Here is a 24,182-nt window from a genome sequence, read left to right as displayed (position 1 = left end):
TTTTGTTCCCTTTCCTCAGTGGTTTTGGAGGTAGTGGCATAACACTACACAGGGAAGAACTGAACCATAACAATACACAAAATACTATTAAATTGAAGCACATTTGTCTATGTTCCCTTGATTCACTTTGCATTCATAGAAATAATTTCCACTATTTGTGACTAGTAAGACTAGTCAGCAACAGAATCTACTTGAAGAAAAAAAAAATTATGGGGGAAATGTAGGTATTAATGGTATAATAGCCAGAGGGGGGAGGAAGATCATTTATTAAGAATGAATGATAGGAAAAAATATATTCTAAAGCATTAGGGGATCTATTTCCATGGTATGAGGTGCATTGATTTCCTTTTCTGTAATATTTCTGAAGTTTCCCACACAAACCAGGCCAACATCATCCTTCCTCCCAGAGGATTCTGAAATTCATATTAATTCATGAATTCTCCAGCCAAGGGAAAGACATATCATCTTTATGCAAGACTGACCGTGTTAAGCTTCTATACTTTCAAAAAGCATCAAATCTTTGTATCAATTTTATTTAATCTTGTCATTAGATTCCTTGTTGTTTAGAGTAATTTCCAAAAATTATTTGTCCATACCAGTACTTGTTTAAAGCTCTATCACTTGGCTGAGTAACTACAAAACTTACTCGTATATATTTTGTAGAAGTTTCTCCTTTTTTTCTTCAACAATAAACACTAGTACTTATTCATAGGTGTGTCACTGGGCAGAAATGAAGCAGTAACACAGTGCTTTCCAGTTGCTGATGACTGTGATAATCTGACCATCCTTCAATACACACACACACACACACACACACACACACACACACACACACACACACTGCATCAGAACTGTCGCAATCTTATTGCACATGAAGTTTTTTGTTGAGGACTTTCTTTGAGCTTAAGAAAGGACAGTTACCTGAACTTCCCATGAAGGTAAAAAAAAACCAAGCAAAAACAGTGGCTATAGAAAGGATTTCCCAGAGCAGATTAGCATAAAGCCATTAGTCCAGGATAATTAGGATTAACTTCTCCTGTTGTGACATCAGCAGCTCCTGAACTCTGAAACACCTCACTTAAGAATTTTTCAGTAATTTTTGTTTAGTAATTTCTGGGGAATTATCTGCCCATCCACCCTTACCTCTCAGAAACAAACTTCTAATTCTACATAGGCCTTTAACACCTAATTTCTTGACAAGTAACTTTGTTTCCCTGTGGCCCATTCCCTCATGGGCCCCCAGCCTTCTGCCTCCAGAAGTCTCTGTACTTCTCAGAGCTGTAGGTGCAGTGTTGTGACTCTGTTTCTGCTCAGTTTGTCAGTGCTCACTCTCTCTCACTGTCCACAGGGTTTTGACACCCCAGGTATCTTCTCACATATGGTGAGGTCTGGGGAAAGAATATGACCAAAGAGGAAGCCAAAAAATAATACTCCATAGTTCCATTCAACCCTTTAATTCTGCCTACATCACACCTGAGACTTCTCTGTCCCACCCTCTACAGCATGACCAAGTCATGGCACATGGGCCCAGGATACCACAGGATGGAATAGGGATCAATAGAAGGGTCAAATAAAAGGCAGGACAAGCATTTGGGGAATAGAGACAGAGCTTCTCATAAACATCCCTAGAGGGTGTGCAGCCTGAATGTGAGGGTGTGAGTCTTTAAAAATAATGGAGAAAGAAAGAATTATAATGATGCTCTTGAGAAGAATGAGCAGAGGGGCTGGTAAATGAATGGAGTGTGTTCATAAGAAGTATGGGAGCTTAGGGGAAGAACAGAGGCTGTGGTGGCTTCCTATGGGTGTTCTCAGGCTAAATATTTACAGCCAGCTCAATGTAGCCAGGCCAAGGAACAGATATGCTCGCATCTCTTTCTCACAGACTGTTTTTCTCTCTGTCTTGGTGATGGGCATGGGGCCAGGGCCAGGAAGGACTATTTTTGAATGAGACAGAGAAGGCACCTTACTCTGATGGGAGACGGGGAGTAAATAAACAAGATAATCTCAGAGAACAATAGATATTATAAAGAAAATAAAACATGATGAGTTGATAGAAAAAGATTGAGGACGCCATTTTGGATTCAATGGTTAAAAAATTAAATTGGATACATTGCCTTTTGTACCTTAAGTCAAATGAGTCTCATGCTTTATCCACCAGGAAGGTAACAGTGAGAAATTGTAACCCACCCTACCATTCTTTTAACATTGTTTCTGTAATTGCTGACTCTGACTACAATGTAGTTTGTAGGTAAATAGCATTTTGTATAATAAGAATCCTAGGAACTAACTTCAAAAGATACAAACTCTGACCTTCAGGCATCCCAGCTATGGGAGATTTGCTGACCTTCATCCATGGAACCAAGATGAGGGGAAGCTGGGATGATATGAAGCCAGGATGGCTAAACCAGGATGATGCACACTGGACCATTACTTGTTTATTGGAATGGACGGTGCTAGTTGGTACGTACAGAACTTTTCAACCCCCTACCTTGATCTCTTTGTTTTGTTCCCCTCTCCATCCTTGTAAAAAACCTCTGACTCCACTGAGAAGTGGAGGTGGGTTTTGAGATGTGAGTCCACCATCTTCCCAGGGGGATGGACTTTGAGACATGAGTCTCCCATCTCCCAGATGGCCAGCATCTGAATAAACCACTTTCCTTTCTATCAACACCTTCCTCTTGGATGTTAGCTTCCAAAGTGGCAGGCAGCTAGACCTGCATTTGGTTATATTGGACTTCTTAATCTTTTACTCCTTTTCCTCCAACTCCCCACCCATACCCATAATTATTGATCAGAACTTGGAATGTTTCTACCACCCTGCTGGTAGGGTGAGCTAAAGACTCACTTGGTATCATCGGTAGAGGCACCATGACTACCACTTTCGGCAGCAAAAAAAAAAATAATAATAATAATTTTAATTTTATGAGTCTAACTGGAATATTCTTTCCTTGTGTCTTTACATTGCTGCTTCTTTTTGCTGTTTAAACCTCAGTGAAAGTGAACATGTTTCCTTTTCGGAAGGATCTTCCTTGACCACCTGAACTACAGAAACCCTTTTCACTTGTCTTAGTGCCTGACTTCTGTTGTGTGGTTTTGTTTCATCCCACCACTGCTTTTCTTGATGACTTCTACACTTGTTTATTTATTTGATTTCTGACTGTGCCCTCCTCTACTCAAGTAAATATTGTTATGGGAGAAGGATTTCGTGGTGTTCACTGCAATATCCCAGATCCTAGAACGCTGTCAAGCAAGGGCAGGCACCTTGTAAATATTTACCACAAGAATAAATCAATCAATGCCTTGGGCAAAAAAAATAGAGACTAAAGTTATTCATGGTGGAAATAAACTTTTGTGAAATATAAACACAATTTTTCAAATAAAAAATACATTTACTTTTTTCTCATTTGATGTTTGTCATTTACATTATCTAAACTTTATATCTGACATTTACTAACTTCAAAATTACATATAACACATATAATTTACCTTTATGAAAGTTAATCAAGAATGAACTAGATAAGGTTGGCTGTTCAAGAGAAAGTGGTATCTCTTGGGGACACTGTGAATGAAAACAAGCCTGAAGAATGACATTCACATATAGGCTTCAGGTCCTAAATATTCTAAAGCAATCCTGTGTAAGTGAAAGTTTTGTGTTGTTGCCTCTCTCACGTCCTCTTCTGGGGGCCTCGCCTGCAAGTCAGGTGTGTGCCCTGGCTGGGAATTGAACCTGCAAACCTTTGGCTTGCAGGCCAGCACTCAATCCACTGAGCCACTCCAGCCAGGGCTTTAAAATGAAAGTTTTGAAAATAAGTGATTTTGACTGTATATTGTCTAGAAAAAGGGGTAAAAATAGGCAGATTTTGGTCAGGGGCATTTCAATACTACTCAAAGGAGTCCATGTCCTGAAAACTTAGCACACGGCCATGTGCAATTTCAACTAAGCACTGAGCTATAAAAAATAAAAAAGAAGAAGATGATTGTGCAATTACTTCAGAAACAGCCTATGATTATTATATAGCTGATAATGGACAATTATCCTGGGCATACATATTTCATATTTCTGTAATAATTATAGTTGTCACAGTAAATTCATATGTTGTCATATTAGCTCATGCATCAGCCAGTCTTTTGTGACTAGTTTGTTAACTGAGTATTTTCAAGCCTGAACCACTAAGGCAGCTGGCCCTATAAACTGAGGGACTAGTTCTTGAAACTCTTACTTTCCCCATTGAACGACAGGTGGCCTCGTTTCTGCCTTTTCTAGCATTTTAAAGTACATTTTAAAGGACACACAGTTAGTAGATTCACACTACTTTAATTCTCTTTTATAACCACATTTTTGTTATTCTTTGCATCTTTTTTAACAAACAAAATTAAACATAAAAGTTAAAAAAAAGTTATATCAGAAATAATCAGGGGAAAAAAGATGGTGGAGGAGTGAATGGGAGTCACAGGACCAAAGTGGAATTGTGACTGAATAGTGGAAAAATCATTTGGAAAGCAATGGAACAATAGAGGGAGAGGAGCTTTGGAGCTGTGGACATACAGGGGAATCAACTTTCACACATTCAAACAGGTGAGAAGTGCGGTGGAGGCTCAGGAGGGTGGGCTGGGCACCCATGGGCTCCAGCACCAGAGGGACAATGAAACGGCCTGTTGGATCGCCCTGAGAACAGGGTCTGAATCATAAACAGGGACCCTTAGATTACAGCAGCTGAAACCAGAAAAAGAGACAAAACGCAACCCCGAAAAGTGTAGGGGCGCTCTCTGCCAGAGGCAGGCGGCTGGAGATGCAAAGAGACATTTAAAGGGTCAACAGAGAAATTTGCAGTGGCAGCCACCTTTCTAGATCTCTGGGTAGAGGCGGAAGCAGAGTGGGCTGGTGCCTGAGGAAAGACTGGTGAGGAAAACTTTGTGAAGAGAACTGAGACAGTGGCCAGTGGAGCCCCGGTGATAACTCACCTCCCACTCTGCAGCTACCATCTCGCTCAGGCATAAGGGAATCAATTAACCTGTCTTTTGTGTGCTCTGCACACAGCTTGTGCATGTGTGAGTGGAGCGGGGTCGGGGGGGTGGGCAGCTAAGTGCAGACAAGCTGGAAGAAATAGAGGATCCCTGGTCAAAGGGGACACATAGCTACATAGAGAGAGTTGAGGAGAGACTGGACACAGAGGCATTGGGAAAGGAATGGCAGGAGAAACCGGGGAGTCCCAACTCCATCCCCATTCTCTGGTCTCCATTTTATGTAAGCAGGCCAAACCCACAAAGAGGCAGAAGTGGCCGTGCCCGAGACAGACGGACTGTGATTACAACGCAGTCCACAGAAATAGTGAATCCTGGGCCAAAGGGGTCACAGAGCTGCCCAGAGACCCTCGAGGAGAGACTAGAGACAGAGACGTTGGGGAGTCCTGGTGATAACTCTTCCCTAGTCCAAGATCTCCATCTTTCTCAGGCGGACCACTCCCCTAAGGGACAGCAGCTTATAAGGTGATGATAGTCCAGACATAAGGAGGCACTCCTCCACCCTGTGGTGCCTAAGCCTCACAGATGAGGACAGAGGGAACTGATTCACAATCACAGGAGATAGACACAGAGAGAGGATTCCTGGAAGGCTCAAATGGTCCAAGTTCAGATAGGGTCAACAACTGACACCATCAGCGGCAGACCGAGAAGAAAAGTAAAAAAAAAACACAAATAAATAAAAAGACTTGCCTACTACCATGGAAGTTTAATACACTAAGTTAGGAAATCTAGACGGATCAATTGAAGCAGAAGCAAAATGAAAGAAAGTAACAAACAAAGAAATAAATAAAATAAATGGACTCTCACAAATATGGGAAGAAAAAAAGTTCCCCCCAAATGAGGGGAAAGAGGGAATCCCCACAGAGAAAGCTAAATGAAATAGAGGCAAGGGAACTATCAGATATTGAATTCAAAACAATGGCTCTAAGGAAGCTCAAGGAGATCTGCCAGCTCAAAGATAACTATGACAAACTGCAGAGAAACTATCAGGATCTCACAGCAAACTATGTAAATTTGGAAAAGGACATAGAAACTATCAAGAAGACACGAGAGGATAGGAAGAATACCATTTCTGAATTGAAGAACACAGTAGAAGGAATCCAAAGCAGGTTGGATGAAGCCGAGGATCGAATCAGTGAGATGGAGGATAAGGTAGAAAAAGGCTCCCAGAAAGAACAAGAAATGGAAAAAAGACTCAAAAAGAATGAAGAAGCATTTAGGGAAAAGCAGGAAAACCTGAAACGCAGTAATATCCACATGATAGGGATACCAGAAGAAGAAGAGCAAGGGATAGAGAAGCTCTTTGAAAAAGTAATGATGGAAAACTTCCCCAATTTGAGGAAAGAAAAGGTCTCATGGATCCAGGAGGCACAGAGGGCCCCATTCAAGAAGGTCCCAAGAAGGCCCACTACAAGACACATCATCATGGAAATGGCAAATATCAAAGACAAAGAGAGAATCCCAAAGGCAGCAAGGGAGAAACAAGGAGTAACATACATAGGAGCCCCGATACGTCTAGGAGCTGACTTCTCAAAAAAACACTACAAGCCAGAAGGGAATGGCAACAAATATTCCAAGTCATGACAAGCAAGGGACTAGGCCAAGGCTGCTCTACTCAGAAAGGCTTTCAATTAAATAGAAGGGGAAATCAGGAGTTTCCCAGACAAAGGAAGGCTAAAAGAATACGTGTCCACCAAACCAGCACTACAAGATATGTGAAACAGATTGCTATAAGGAGATGAAGAAAAAGAGTGAGAAAAAGAAAACCACAGGTACAAAGAAGAAAAATGAATAGGTTTCTATCAGTAATAACTCTCACTGTAAATGGACTAAATGCCCCAATCAAAAGACACAGGATAGCTTAATGGGTAAGAAAACATGATGCACACATATGCTGCCTGCAAGAGACCAACCTCAGAGCAAAACACCTACACAGATTGAAAGTAAAGGGATGGAAAAAAAATATCCCAGGCAAATGGGCAAGAGAAGAAAGCAGGGGTAGCAATACTTATATCAGACAAAATAGATTTCAAAACAAAGGGCAGAAAAAGAGAACCAGAGGGACACTTTATAATACTTAAAGGAAGAATCTACGAAAAAGACATAAACATTGTAAACTTATATGTATCCAACATAGGAGCACCCAAATATATAAGGAAAATCTTGGACAACTTCAAAAAAGATATAGACAGTAACACACTGATAGTAGGGGTTTTTAACACCTCATTGTCAAAAATGGACAGGTCTTCCAAATAAAACATCAACAAGTATATTGTGGAGCTGAATGACGCACTGAATCAAATAGACTTAAATGACATATATAGAACCTTACATCCCAAAGAAGCAAAATACACATTCCTTCCAAATGCACATGGGAGTTTTTCAAAGACAGACCCATGATAGGACACAATGTGCCTCAGAAAATTCAAAAAATTGAAATAATACCAACCTTATTCTTAGACCACAAGGGTTTGAAGCTGGAAATCAACCTCAAAGAGAAACCTCAAAAACTTGCAAACTCATGGAGACTGAACAGTACACTATTAAACAATGAATGGGTCAATAATGAGATAAGAAAAGAAATCAAAGTTTCTGGAAACAAATGAAAATGAACAGACAACAGTCCAAAACCTATGGGACACAGTAAAGGCAGTGCTGAGAGGGAAGTTCATAGCAATACAGGCTTACCTAAAAAAGATAGAGACATTTCAAATAAAAGACCTAACACTACAACTTCAAGAACTGGAGAATCAACAACAAATAAATCCCATAGCAAGTAGAAGGAAGGAAATAATCAAGATTAGAGCAGAACTGAATGACATAGAGATGAAAAGAACAATTCAAAGGATCAACCAATCCAGGAGCTGGTTCTTTGAAAAGATGAATAAAATTGCCAAGCCTTTAAGCAGACTCATCAAGAAAAAAAGAGAGGGGACCCACATTAATAATATCTGAAATGAAGGAGGAGAAACAACAACTGATACCACAGAAATACAAAGAATTGTCAGAAACTACTATGAACAATTTTTGCCAGGAAATTTGAAAACCTCGATGAAATGGACAAATTTCTAGAAAAGTATGATCTTCCAACACTGAATGGAGAAGAAGCAGAAAGCTTGAACAGACTGATAACAGCTGGGGAAATTGAAGCACTCATCAAGAAATTCCCGACACACAAAAGGCCTGGGCCGGACAGTTTCACAGGAGAATATTACATAACATTTAAGGAAGAGCTAACTCCTATTCTCCTCAGATTATTCCCAAAAATCCAAGAGGAGGGAATCCTCCCAGAATCTTTCTATGAGGCCAGCATCACCCTGATCCCCAAACAGATAAAGCCCCTAAAAACAAAGAAAACTACAGGCCAATTTCGCTAATGAACCTGGATGCTAAAATCCTCAACAAAATATTGGCAAACTGCATCCAGCAACACATTCAAAAGACCATCCACCACAATCAAGTGGGATTCACCCCAGGGATGCAGGGATGGTTCAATATACGCAAACCAACATAAACATAATACATCACATAAATAAAAGGAAAGGCAAAAAACACATGATTCTCACAACAGATGCAGAAAAAGCATTCGATAAGGTACAGCACCCATTTATGATCAAAACACTCAGCAAAATGGGAATAATGGGGCATTCCTCAATGTAATTAAAGCCATATATGAAAAACCTACAGCCAACATCATACTCAATGGGCAAAAACTAAAAGCTTTCCCACTAAGATCGGGAACAGAACAAGGATGTCCGTTTTCATCACTTCTCTTCAACATGGTACTGGAAGTTCTAGCCACAGTGCTCAGACAGGAAAAAGAAATAAAAGGCATCCAAATAGGAAAAGAGGAAATAAAACTCTCCTTGTTTGCAGATGACATGATCATGTACATAGAAAACCCTGTAGACTTTACCGAAAAACTTATCAGCCTAATAAGTGAATTTGGCAAAACAGCAGAATACAAAGTCAATATTCAGAAATCAAAGGCTTTTTTTGTACACCGGCAATGAAACAGAAGAAGAATAAATAAGAAAAAAATAATACCATTCGATATAGCAACAAGAAAAATAAAGTACCTTGGAATAAATTTAACCAATGACGTAAAAGACCTATATGCAGAAAACTACACAACACTGAAGAAAGAAATTAAGGAAGACACAAATAAATGGAAGCATATACCGTGCTCATGGATTGGAAAATTAATATCATCAAAATGTCCATACTACCCAAAGCAATTTATAGATTCAATGCAACCCCTGATAAGATACCAATGACGTATTTCATAGAAATAAAACAAACATTTCAAAAATTTATATGGAACCATAAACCACACCGTATAGCTGCAGCGATTTTGAGAAAGAAACACAAAGTAGCAGGATCACAATACCAGACATCTAACTATACTACAAAGCCACCATACTCAAAACAATCTGGGTACTGGCACAAGAACAGACCATACACCAATGGAACATAATAGAAAGCCCAGATATAAGCCCAGGTCTCTATGGGTAACTAATATTTGAGAAAGGGGGCAGAAGCATAAAATGGAGCAATAATAGCCTCTTCAACAAATGGTGTTGGGAGAGCTAGACGGCTACGTGCAAAAAATTGAAATTGGATCATCAGCTGACACCATACACAAAAATAAACTCCAGATGGATAAAGGAGTTAAATGTAAGTTGCAACACAATAAAATTCCTAGAGGAGAACCTCGGCAGGAAACTCTCAGATATCCCATGCGGCAATTTTTTTCACCAATATGTCTCCTAAAGCAAGGGACAGAAAGGAAAGAATAAATAAGTGGGACCTCATCAAAATAAGAAGCTTCTGCACGGCTAAAGGAAACATCAGCAAAATGAAAAGGGAGCCAATTGTATGGGAAAATATATTTGCTAATGGTACATCAGATAGAGGTTTGATCTCCAAAATACATAAAGAACTCACTCGACTCCACTCCAAGAAGACAAATGATCCAATCAAAAAATAGGCGAAGGACTTGGGCACGCGCTTTTCCAAGGAAGAGATACAGAGGGCCCAGAGACAGTTGAAAGGATGCTCGGCATCACTAGCCATCAGAGATATGCAGATCAAAACTACAATGAGATATCACATCAGAGCAGTCAGCATGGCCATCATGAACACATCAACAAACAAACAGGTGCTGGCGAGGCTGTGGAGAAAAGGGAACCCTATTACACTGCTGGTGGGAATGCAGACTGGTGCAGCCATTGTGGAAAGCAGTGTGGAATTTCCTCAAAAAGCTGAAAATGGAACTGCCTTTTGATCCAGTGATTCCCCTGCTGGGACTATTCCCTAAGAATTCCAAAACGTCAGTTCAAAAGAACCTATGCACCCCAATGTTCACAGCAGTACAATTTACAAGAGCCAAGTGTTGGAAGCAACCTAAGTGCCCATCAGTAGATGATTGGATCAAAAAACTATGGTACATTTACACAATGGAATACTACGCAGGACAAAGGAAAAAAGAACTACTACACTTCGCGACAGCATGGATGGAACTAGAGAGCATTATGCTAAGCGAAATAAGCCAGGGGGTGAAAGACAAATACGATATGATCTCACCTATAACTGGAACCTAACCAACAATACAAAGATGCAAGGAAAATAAGTCCAGCCACACTAGATGGAAAAGAAACAGTCAGCAACAAGAGGGATTGGGGGAGGAGGGGACGGGGGGGGGTGGTAAAGGAAGGGACGCGGAGGGTTGGGGTACGTGTGGCAAGGTCTCATGGATAACACCAAAGGGAAGGATTGAAGGGGAGGAAGGGGCAGGGGAAAGTGGTGAGGGGAAGGCAGAGACAAATGTATTTGAAAAAAAAATTATTCACTTTAAAAAAAATTGAAAAAGGAAAAGAAATGCTGAAATAAGGGATATATTCATTATGAAGTTTTTTTCGCAAAATCTAAATCATGGAATGGCCTACAATATCCAATCTCCAGATACATATTCAGAATTCTAATCATATAATTTGTTTTTAATCCTGTATTTGATCTTTTATTTGTAGGATCAGTAGATAAATGAAGTTGATATACACAATAAGGATATTTTATCCAGTTTATAGTATTCAATGAAAAGTTTCAGAAGTCAACAAAAATTCTGTCTATTGTGAGGAACTTTGGGATTATGGCTGGGGTGATTGCTGTGTGAGGAACCTGACTGGCCACCTCTGACATCAGCTTCTATGACCATCAGCTCCAGGACATAAATGGTCTTTACTCCATGTTCTGACCACGAGCTGTGCTCCAGAAGTTTCTAATGCAGCCATACCTGAGGACACACACCGTGCTCCAGGTGAGATATGACTCAGCACCACCATATAATTCCCTGTAAAAGTCTTCCTGTTCTTCTACAAGAAAGATTAAGATTATGATGCACTTTTCTGATGAATAAAGTGTCAGTAAATACTCTTCGTAGGGAAGATTGGAAATGCTGTAACTTCTGTTTACATCAGTACTTCTCATCCAATCCAGGTGGGACATCCTCCTGTTGTCTGGTCCTTGCTGGTTCCCTCCACAACTTCAGCATCCTGATGTTTATAGGCAAGACCCTCCGGTTCAGTGTCTGGCACCCAACCTTGGAGCTGTAGTTCTTAAAACTGCTCTCTGTCCTGACCTTTAACTCTCTGTGCTGTCAGTCACATCAGACCCACCTTTTAGGAACAGACTCTGCCTGGCTCATACATCTCAAGAGCCAATATCTGCTCCATGTTTCTCCTGAGCTCTGTCTCCTGCACCCTGTCCCCACCCCGGTCACTGCCTGTTGATTCTGTCAGCAGCTAAGCTGGCCTGGGGAACAAAACCTCAGGTTCTCAATACAGCACACCAGATTCTCAGTGACGAGGTCCTGCCTGTGTCTCTCTAGCCTCTTTGGTCAGTTTCTTACCTCAAGGTCCACAACAACTTCATTCAGTTTGCACAGCACCATCTCCTTGGATATCCTTGTTAGCCAGGTTAAATTATATTACTGAAACTTGTTACTGTCAGTTGAACAAAACCATTCTAAGTCATAGTCTAAAGAAAAATTGCAATGAAAACTTCAATAGCTTTGCCTACCTATATTTTTTGAAAATGTTATGGCTTCCCCATCACTTACATTACAACCTTCCATTATCTTTTTTAATGCTACCGTATTTGAAGCTATTAAATATCTATACATTATCACAACAGTACAGAATTTAAGAATCCACTCACAATTCCATTACTCTACAATTTACCTAACACTATTTTTCTAGAATTTTCATGTCTTGTCAACACATATATTTCAAACAATGCAATTCATGATATATACATTTTTATATTTTACCTTTTTATTTGTGTATACATTATATTCACATCTCATTGTTTCATACATTCTCCAAAATTAAACCTCTTTTTTTCTAGTGATTGCATTATATTCCATTGAATATAATACAATCACTATTATTTGCTACACTATTACCATATTACCATATAATCTGAGTTGCTTGGAATTATATTATTTTCCTACTGGCAAGAAAACTGCAATGAACACGACTGTTCATTTTAGAGTTGCTTCATAATTTTCAGAACGAATAACAATGCATGGATTATTTTGGGAATTACTCATATTTTTCTGTTTATTGTAAGACATATTAATGCTGTAGGTTATATGTGAAATATTTTTTAATTTCACTCATTTGCTATTGAAACTATCTATAGTTTCTTAAAATAATCATATATATATATGTGTACATACATATGTATATGATGCCTGAAACTTTAAAGTAGCATAAAAGGCACATAAAGAATAAACAAAACAGTCAAGAACCTCTTAATGGAAGTTAAAATCAGACAACACAGAGTTAGGTGTAAAAACAGTGCTCATGAAAAAAAAAAAATATTTATTGAATGCAGTCAATGAACTAATTAAGTTAAACCTGTAGGTTATTTTTGTAAAGAAAATTATTTTCAATTATATAGTCTAAATGCTTATTAAAAACTATATTTTAATTTTTCTGATGCTCAAAACATCTTTCCTTAACACTATTAACAGTTTTAATTTTTCTGTTAATTTTCTTAAAATTTTTTAGGTACTTTATCCCAAAATTTGTATATAATGGTTCTACTTGGTTTTAAATATTTATACATGAAAGACTGTTTTTGCAACATAAATAGGGGTTTCTAAGGAATTTGAAGAACTGGCTAACTGTTTAATAACTTCACATAACCCACTAAGGAAAATCATAACCACAACCTTTTTGATTGAAAGTTTAATAAAGAAATGGAAGGGATAAATCTCATTTGGACTTCACAGAAACAGAAGTCACAGTAGCATCGTCACAAATGCCAAACATGAAGGAAAAAGCTAAAAATGTGTTACTTTTAAAGCTTCTTAAATAAACTTCTTTATGAGCAGTATAAATTTGAACTAAACTCTTCTTATTAATCTTGCATTAAAGCAAAAGTGCTTGTGTGATTAGGAGTACTTTCTATATAAAAACCTCAAAATAGAGATATAGAATATAATGAACATGGAAAAAGAGAGATTATATGTTCACATGGAAAAGATTTAGATTATTAATAGTTCTAAAAAGGGAAGGTTAATATTATTATGGAATAAACGGTTTTTCACATTAGCTCAGAATGAATATGAAACAATATAAAATTGTAATGGTGGGAAATTGTAACCTGCCCCAAAATTCTTCTGACGTTGTTTCTGTACGTGCTGATTCTGACAAATATGTGTCTTAGAGATGTATAGCATGTTTGTATAAGAATCCTAGGAACTAACTTCAAAAGATGCAAACTCTGACCTTCAGGCATCCCAGCTCTGGGAGATTTGCTGACCTTCATTCATGGAGTCAGGATGACATGAAGCTGGGCTGAGGTGAAGCCAGGATGACTAAACGAGGATGATGCACCCTGGACCATCACTTGCCTCATTGGAATGGACTGTGTTAGTCTGCACGTACAGAACTTCACAGCCCCCTCCCTTGGACTCTTTGTTCTGTCCCCCTCTTCTTTCTTATTAAAAACTCTTACCCCTATCAAGACATGGAGATGAGCTTTGTGACATGAGTCCCCCATCTTCCAGGTGGCCAACACCCTCAAATAAACCAATTTCCTTTACATCAGCACCTGCTTCTCAAGTATTGGCTTTCATAGTGACAGGCAGCCAAACCTTTGTTCAGTTATAAATATACTTTTAGAAATCTTTTCGTGTGACTACATAGAATTGGCCTGTTCATATTATAAATTTATATCAAATAAGGTAGATGTAAACAATAAAACATGTTTGTGAACTATGTACTGTGAGCATACATAAAATATTCTGTTGATATTATTAATAAATTTAGTTTTGCTGAATCAAAATCTAGTATCCAAATATTATATATGCTTAAAATGTTTGAAGTCACCCCAAAATAAAGTGACTACTGAGAAAGTTGGCACTCAAGTGACTGAATCCATGCTTCTGAACACCGATCCATTTGCCACAAGGTGTAAGTAGTCAGGAAATGTCAATAAAAGAATCTGAAGTTTTCAAGGGGTAAATCTTAAATCACAATTGAATAAAAACATTTTGGAAATCAAATAATAATGACATAAAATGCAGAATTGTGCATAATTCTAGTTGCTTCCTTAAATGTTTACCTACAATGCTTGAAGGACTATGATTTCATCCTACTGTACATGGAATTTTTAATTAGCTCTTTACTTGATAGTGTCTTGGCAATGGTTACCTTTTGGCTGATAATAATTTACCCTAATTAAATGTACTATTAACATGATCAGGTAGTATTTCCTGGTAGTGCAGAGTTATGTGTGACATGGACTGTGAGTTGTGTAATTTCTAAGTATATTTTGTTTGGAAAACACTTTTTGTATTCTCTGCCAACAGAATATTTTTCATCACTCACTGGGTAAAGTGATATGAACAACAGTAAGCCATCCCTTTCCTTTCCCTTAAACTCTAAGAGATAGAGCCATTTTCTGTGCTTTATTCAGCTAAAAGTTATTTTCAGAAATATTTTCAAGTAGCAAAGGAACTGGAGTTGAGGAAGATAATGAGTGATTCAAAAAGGTAGTCTGTTTTCCTGCATAGTAGCTATCACTTTCTGAGCTTCTATAAACCAATCATGTCATTCATTAGCCATTATACAGATGAGGGAAGTGAGCTCAGAGATGTGTAACAGTATTTATTATCTGCTCTGTTTAGAGCACTGTGCAGCCCAGCAATAAACACAGGCACTGAAGTGTGATCCCACCCTGATGTGAACAATACACAACCACACAGCAGAAATGAGGTACATTGTTAGGTTGTGAGCTGGGGGGCGAGTCCTTCCAACTATAGAAGATAAAGCACTCTTTGGGATCACTAAATGGCACAAGTATGTATAAACCAGTGAGTTTTTTCAGAATTTCTACAGTTATTGCTGTTTCCTTTCACACATCTAGCCCCATGGAGACCTATGGGACAGCAGCCAGTCTGCACAGGAACAGAGAGTAGAGGTGATCTTCCACTGCTTCATGAACAGGGCAGAAATCTGGAAGCTGCATGACTGTCTGGTATTTAATAGGGAAGGACCTGCAAAACCAGGAATGTCTGGCAAGTTCCAGGACATGCAGGGAGACAAGTGTGGCTGAAATTGAGTGAGTGAGTGTGCGCAGAGTGAGAGAGGGGGTGAGATCAGTGAGGCAGAGGAAAATAGGCTGGTCTTGTAGCCTATGGGCAACTGAAAGAACCCCAGTCATTCCCCCAACCTCACTGAGGTTTTTATAGGACAAGTAAAAATTGTGTATGTTTAAGATGTACAACATGATTGGATGTAAGTATACATTGTGAGGTAATCACCACAATCAAGCTAAGAAACACATTCATCATCTCACAGTTACCTTTTTTTGTGTGTGTGGTGAGAAGATAGGAGGTCTCTCTTAGAAAATTTCAAGTATATAATACAATATTATTAACTATAGTCACCTTGCTATATATCAGGTCTCTGGGACGTACACATTTTACAACCAGAAGTTTTAAACTTTGACCAAATCTTCCAATTTCCCCTCCCTCCAGCCTCTGGTCACCACCATTTTACTCTCTGTTACTAGGAGATTGACATTTTTCAGATATGTCTAAGTGAGATCATGCAATATTATTTTTTGTGTATCTCGGCATAATGTTTTTCAGGTTCATTCATTTTATCACAAATGGCAAGATTTCATCTTTTTGTAAGGCTTAATAATATTCCATTGTATATATGTACCACATACTTTTAATCCATTCATCTGACAACAAACACTGGGCCGTTACCATCTCTTGGCTATTGTGAATAATTTGCAGTGCACATAAGGTACAGATATCTCTTCCAAACAGTGATTTCATTTCCTCTGGATATAGACCCAAGAGTGAGATTGTCGGATAAGAACCTTGGCTTTTACTCTGAGCCAGGCATTGAAGAGTTTTTGGAGGCAGTTGTAAAGAAGTTTTTATAAGATCATGTAACAGTTTTGTATGTAGGTGGGAGAGAGGGGCAGGGAGGTAGCAAGAAATCACTTCTGAAGATAATATGAGGTGGATGTGATGGTAACTTTTAACAGGATTGCTGAAGTGGGAGGGGGTAGAAGTGGCTAGATTCTGAGTGTACTTTGAAAGTAGAGACTACTGATGTGGCTGTACCTTTAAGGGTTTATTTACTAAATAAGCAGAAAAATGGAGTTGCTCTTTTTTTGATGGAAAGACGGAAGCAGGGGTGGTTTTGTGAAGGAAGATTGGTATTTTGACACCTGGGTGGAGAGGTCAAGTAGGAACTCTCATACATTGCCACACTCACTCCCCTGGGCTGAAGGTCTGTATATGACCTTTCAAAACCGACCACAGATGTCCACCCGGGTAATTCTGGTATTCATGGTTTCTCATTATGATGACCACAGGGCTTGTGGAAGTCAGCACCTGGACCCTAGGGTTGTTTCTATTATTGCATACTTCAGTAGACAGAGTTGAAAGAGAAAAATATGCAACGAAGGAAGAAAAATTTATAATAAAGTAAAATGAATGAAGTGAGTAAAGCTCACAGGGAGACCTTTAGCAAAGAATGAGAAATAAACTGGCATGAAATACCAAGAGATAATATCAAACTTGATAGAAGAGTCCAAAGTTCAATTTAAAAATAAAGTTTGTTTTTGATTAAATGTGAAGACTTTAATCACGAAGATATTAGTAAAATATAATTGAGGGTGAAAACTTCTATCTCTAAACTCTTTTTCAATAAGCAATTCTATTTTTCTCTCTCTGACTCCATCAATCCCTCTCTCTTGTATAAAATCTCTTATTTTATTAAAAAAATCACCATCTTGCCAAAAAGATTGGATCATGGCCTATGCTTATGAGGCTTGGCTTATGGAACACTGTGTCTTCAGTGGCAGATCGGTCAGCATTAATGAGGCCCAATCTAGACAAGTGTGTTTCTAGAGAAATAATAGGAACTGTGATTCTTTTTTTAATTATTTAATATTTATTTATTTATATTTTTAAAAATTAATTAATTTATTTTTCCAAATACATTTGTCTCTGCCTTCCCCCTACCACTTTCCCCTGCCCCCTCCCCCGCTCTCCCTTCCTCAATCCTTCCCCACTTTGGTTTTGTCCATTAGTCCTTGCTATATGTTCCTTGACTTGCCCCTTTCTTTAGTAGAATTAAGTAGATTGTCATAAGTGAAGATGGTCATATTTAAGAAGGAATAGTTTTGTGATAAATTAACAAAAAAGAATTTGATGAAGAAAAAATAACTAAATGATTTCTGTGCTGTTTAGATTATTCTTGTGAGTCCAGGAGTATAAGCAATGAAATACTTTACTCATTGAGAGCAGGAGCCTCACTCTTCTGAATTGATGGGGGACACCTTTTTGTGCTTCCTCACTGTTCCCACACAGCTTCACCTCCTAACACTAAGTGGTTTCCAGTGTCAGGGTGAAGCTCTGGCCTCTCTGGTTCCCCCTGAAATTAACAATCGGTCAGGAGTCAAATGGAATCTTTTTTTTTTTTTCCCACCAAAAGAACTCCAGGTGTTGGAGACAGTTTGTCTTCCTATTCTTGGCTTAAAGAAGAAAAAAGGTACCACTGCATTCTTTTATATACAGCAAAATATTGATTACTGAAATATATTCTGTGTAAGCTTGGCTCATTCTCTTTCTTCCACACCACAGAATAACTAACTATTCCATGTTTTTACTTGTTTCCAAGGAATTCTGACAACATCCACTTGAATTATCTTGTCAGTGTGGTAATGACTGCATCTTCGTGTGATAGATACACACAGCTTATAGTCTTCAGGGTCCACTTTTAAAATTACCTCTAAAGTAAGGACAAAGCATCTTTTGTTATCACTATTTTATTTCTCTGTTCCTGGGCATGTTGTTTGGATTTTCATGTCCTTGCTTTAGGTGGTCTTCTTTCCCCAGAAGTTATGAAGCTACGGGAAGGCTGGATTTTCTCATGTGTAAGGATAAGATATTATTCATATATAATTATGATATAATATATATTTTATTTCTCTTCTTATATAGAAACACAAATCCAGGATAACTCACTTTACTCTTGATCTAAATGAGTGCTGGGGAAACTCAATGTAAATCAAATCCCCTATGAGGCAGCTTTCTACAAAAAAGAATTATGGTGAAACTCCTGTTATAAAGAAAGGTTCCTTTCTTATAAAAAAAACAATATTGCCTGATGATATTAGGTTTTACTTATATTGAGTTTTTTTTTACCTAAAAGTCATACATATAAAATTTAAGTAAATAATTATCATGGAAATCTTTGGCCAAGGAATAACTCATCAGCAGATTGGAATACTTTCAGTAATGCCATATGGGTCAGTTACTGCTGTATAAACAAGAGATTGACTATAGTTTATATAAATGACCGTTACCCTGAGTTCCAGTTTATCAGCTCAAGCCTGGTGGAGCCCAGTGAACCAACCCTGCTCTGAAGAAGTTTACACCCCAGTCGACAGACACATCTCAGTGACACATTGTTAGAGAAGGCAAGCATTACAAATATGCTGATTGGATATGGAGAATAAATATGAAAACTGCTAGAAAAAGATTCTGGATTGAAGAATAGTGGGAGGAGGTTGGGACATGCAGAAGACATGAAGAGGAAAGCTTTGAACAGGGCGAAATTAAAATTAGAGTGACAGTAAAACTGAAGTGAAATGAGTGTCGGGTGATCAGCATTGAGGAGATAACGAGGTTTCTAATTTGTGTTATGAATTTATACTGAAGAAAAGTAGAAAAGCAAGCTACATTAGTAAGAATAACATCAAATAGTGGGTGATATATAATGTATATAATTGAGCGGACCATAAAAAAGGAGCAAATGATGAAAACTAAGGCCGTGTCTTTAAAGGCAAAGTAAAAAAGCAGATAAGGACAGGAGATGGGCAGGATTTGAGGAATGACATTAATTAGAGGGGAATGAAAGTCAACTAGCCTATGTAGGTACCCAGGGAGCAGATAGACCAGAAGCCATTGACAGAGAAAAACAGAATTGGGGGCCTGGTCATGGGCAGGCTTTCTTGGGGACCCTCTGCGTGATGTGATCAGCCACTCAACCACATTGAAAACCAGAATGTCAGCTCCCAGTAGCCAGATCTAGCCTGTTGGACTGTTTGCTGCTACATTTCCAGTGCCTAAGATAGCACTGTACAGTAGGAGCTCAATACATATTTCCTGAAATTTTACTACTTATTTTTTTTAAATCTTCACCAGGGGATATGTTTTCATTGGTTTTTGAGAGAGAGAGAGAGAGAGAGAGACATCAATGTCAGAGAGAAACATTTTCTCCCATCCTCCCAAACATACCCTGGCGGGGGATCAAACCCAATACCTTTTAGTACATGGGGCAACACTCCAACCAACTGAGCCACCTGGCCAAAGTTTGAATATTTACTATTTATAAATAGAGTTTGGAGTTCACTTTTCTTTGAAAACTTTCCCTCTTTCAGGTCGTAAACTTTAGTGTCAAAAACACAGATTTTGGAATCAAGTAGACCTGTGTTCAACTACTGACTACTTATAAACCTTGTCACCTGGATTAGCTACTTAACTTTTGATTCTGAGTTTTCCAATTTGTAAAATAGAGACCACTATCCATCTTGCAGTTCTATCATAAGGTTTAGAGATTATGAATGTGAAGTGCTCAGTGTACACCCCAGCACATATTTGTTATCCAGAGTCCATGGCACCTGTGAACTAAGAGCAGGTGCCACACAATTTATTCTCTCTTCACTTTGATCCAATCTTACATATTTCTGATTTATATCATTTATCACTTTGTACTATTATTAACATGTCTATCTTCTCTCTCGATGCACTAACTTCTTCGTGTATCAAATACAAATTTCTTTAATGTGCCTAGGAAATTGCTCTATTGAAATTCAGCATAATCCTTTTCTCAGTCAAGTTTTCCTGATCTGTTCAATCAGACTTCAGTAGTTTCTTCTTAAGTTAATGCTGAATATTTTACTCCTGATCTTACAAAAACTTAGGTTAGTGTTTGTCTTTGCTTTTAGAGCACAGGCATTATAAAGACAGGGGACAACATCCTAGCCACAAACCCTTGGTGCCTAGGAAACTCCCTGCTCTAACTCCTTATGTGAAAGGAGAGATGAGTACAAATAATTATGAAATTATATAATGCAAACCAACTGGGCAAGAAATGATTAAAGAAATGAAATACCTACCAGAAGATAGTTTCCACAGAAATTATTTTTAAAAAGAAAGAATGGACCAGTGGAAAAAAAAATAAATTTAAAGGGTTTAGGAACTCTTTCCTGTAGACAGTTTTGATGGAGCTGTCCAAGATAACAAGAAAGTTTAGAGAAGCATTAAAAAACTAATAATTTTTATACACGTGTCTTGATGTTGAAAATAGTGGCTACTGCATTCTATTTGACCAATGATTTAGGTACTTTCCACTCATTCCTGATCCCAAGAACCAGTGACCACAGCATCTCATATTGTCAATCAAGAGAACTCACTAAGCTTCCACAGTGTGCAAAGCAGAAAGTTGGTGAAAATGATCAATTAGATATGAAGATATGGGTCTCCCCTGAGGCTGGGAATCTAATTGGACAGACAGTTACAATGAAAAGTCTCATTGAAAACCCAGAATGAATTTCACATCATATTCTCAGATAAGGTGGGCAGTTTGGTGATATCAGTATGATATCAAGGGATAAAGCTGGAAGTTAAAATTCAGCCAAATAACTAGAAACAAATTTCAACTTGTCATGTAGTGACTTGTAGAATAAATAAAAAATATCTCATAAGCTTTAAATTGTACTCCTTGCATCCTACTTTATTACTCTGCTTACACCAAAAAGAAGATATCTGATTAAGTATTGCAGAGCATTTACAGAATTTAAAAGTCTATTCATGGGTTTTCTAGCAAGAGCATCTATTTTTTTTCCCTAGAAAGCACAACACTCTGGTATATATTCTATCAAATCCAAATGTTATTATCCAATAAAGGAAGTAGAGTACTTTGTCTATAAAAAATATATGAAATCTATATTTTTAAAGTATAGCCTCTGGTAAATAGAAAATTCTGTGTAATTAGGACAATAATTCATTATTTATTGATTTGTGTCTACCAAAAAAGAGAGCACATTATTTTATTTCTAAATGGATGCTGTTGGTACAAATGTGGCCATTTTAATACTCTGCCAACATAAAACATATTTTTTCATTAATCTTTAAGATCAATTTACAAATATTGAGGGATAAAATTACTTTTCAGTATTATTCTATATTAACTTTTAAATATCATGTGACTTACTTTAATACATCGTTCATTAGTGTTATTGTCTGAGAACTCAATGGCAGTAAAAAGCACATTTTGCAAAATGTAAAATCAGCTTAAGCTTGCGACCTTTTAAACATAATAGGAATTAGGTAGATATAGATGTCTGACTCCAGAACTCAGCAATATGTGTATGTAAAATCTAAATGATGATCTCATAGAGGAAATTTAACTCAAAGGCCACTGGTAGACCCCAAACAAGATGATCAGCATTCCTCCTAGAAACAATGCTGCAATGGTCATGAAATGAGAGGCTACCCTCCCAAGCAACTTTGTCCCTGTCAGCTCCTATTCATGTAAATCAGGCTTGTTTACCTGTTCCTAGCATGTAGAATTTCCAAGCTCTTACATTTCCAGGCATTTCAGCTCCTGCTGACACAAATAAATTTTGTAAATAGAATGGTACAGTATGTTCTGCTAGATATTTCAACCTGTTTGTATGTGTTTATGTAAGATGCTTTTTTGAATATTCTGACTGTGAGAGATCTGGGAAGCTGGTCTTAGAATGAAAGGGAACTGGTTTTCTACAGCAACACTGTAGACCCTTGATCTGCCATTAACATTAAAAAAAAAAATCCAGCTCCTACCTTGAACACAAACATCTCCCGGCGGAGAATGGCCAGTGTGTTGAAGTTGCCGTCGCAGATGTTGGGTTTGGCCCCAGGGTAGGAGGGTCTGCCCGTGGGTGGCCGGGGTGGCTTGGGCCTGTCATTCCTCCGGGGGTCAGCTGGGGGAAGGGAGCGGTGTGGGGGCACCGTGGGCAGAGGTCTAGTCGGTGGAGGAGTCTTGTCAGGTGGACCTTTGGGAAACATGAGGACAGAACTTGGCTCACTTAAAGCTGGAGCAGGTCTGGAAAATGTGCTACAAGAGCACAACCAAGCATCAGCGGAGGGCTCACTCTAAGAGGTCTTTAAGATTGTGTAAATTCTATAAAAAAAAAACAAAACAAAAACAAAACTGTCTGATCCAACAAACCACGGCCAAGTCTATCAGAAAATCTTCTCATTCTTGATTCTAGATCTGAGTAACTAGGCTTTCTTTGTTAATTTTTAATGACAGTTTTTACAGCAGCTTTACCTCAGTCCTCATTGAAAAATATGTTTTCAAATCTCTTTTGGAAGTAGGTGGTGTATAAATAATAAGTAAAGAAAAATGAATACTGGAACCACGCATGTTAGTGCCACAAAAGTTAATCCTAGATTTTGAGGGACAATGATTCTATGCAAATATTTCTAAAAGATAAACGTTAATGAAAGAAAGTATATTTAACCCTATGTCTCAAATTATATTTTATAACTTTTTCCTGACTTTCATCATTTTCTTCTAATGAAATGTTTTCATGAATTGCTAGAACACTTTCATGTGAATATCAAATCTAATATGCCTGTTGATTATAACACCACTAGAAAACTATTAATGTGAAAAAGTATTTCTAAAGAGAGGGGTCTAAATCAAGAAACAGTTTACACATGCAATTTAGAACAGATGCAAAGTATCATTTCTCAAGTAATTTGTGTTTTTAAAGAGAAACACAGGCCCTGTCCGGTATGGCTCAGTTGGTTGGAGCGTGGTCCCATAACCAAAAGGTCGTGGGTTCAATGCCCAGTCAGGACACATACCTGGGCTGTGGGTTTCATACCAGTCCAGGTGCGTACGATCCCTGGTCTGGGTGTGTACGATCCCCGGTCTGGGTGTACATGGGAGGCAACCAATTGATGCTTCTCTCTCGCATCGATGTTTCTCTCTCTCCCTTCCTCTCTCTCTAAAAGTAATGACAAAAAATGTCCTTGGGTGAGGAATAAAAAGAGAAAGAAACACTGATGTGTTTGCACTTAATATTAGGAGATGGAAAGACTATCCCTTTGGAGACCTTCAGTCTGGCCACTGAATTCAAGTCATGAGAAGGATGCTTGTCAGTTACAGTGGATACTCACTCAACATGACTACTCAGCCCTGAGTCCCAGACAGGTCTCTTTTCTGAGTCTCTCCAAAATCAAGAACAACATAAAAGTGGACCTGTTTTTTCAAATCTATTTAAACCATAGGAGAATGTTTACCACTGACATAGTGAAATTGAAGAACAAATGCACAAAAATTACTGAACTTAAACTATGTTATGTAAAAATGCAGACAACATCTTCTGGATATTGGATATTATTGGTAGCATGTATTGTGAATGAACACAGCATCAGAAAGCTTCATGTTATTAATTTAGGAAAGCATATTCTTTATCTGTAAATGATAAATTTCAAGTATTTAACAACTATTTGTAAAGTAAAGGTCAATGGTTCTATTGAGGTGTTAGGATTATAGCCAACA

General features: G+C 38.1%; 1 protein-coding gene across 1 annotated transcript in view; it reads right to left on the bottom strand.

The window, feature by feature from the left end:
• The window catches only part of MMP16 (matrix metallopeptidase 16), a 269,641-nt gene that overhangs the window by 42,529 nt on the left and 202,930 nt on the right, over positions 1-24,182 (bottom strand). The window contains exon 6 of the mRNA XM_054595067.1: positions 22,451-22,662. Coding sequence (XP_054451042.1) covers positions 22,451-22,662 — 212 coding nt within the window. The remainder of the gene's footprint in view (positions 1-22,450; positions 22,663-24,182) is intronic.

Source organism: Pteronotus mesoamericanus, unplaced genomic scaffold, assembly GCF_021234165.1.
Source record: "Pteronotus mesoamericanus isolate MK-2021 breed Mesoamerican mustached bat unplaced genomic scaffold, CSHL_Meso_final scaffold_54, whole genome shotgun sequence".
In the NCBI taxonomy this organism is placed as follows: Eukaryota; Metazoa; Chordata; class Mammalia; order Chiroptera; family Mormoopidae; genus Pteronotus; species Pteronotus mesoamericanus.
This window is presented reverse-complemented; position numbering and strand designations above follow the sequence as displayed.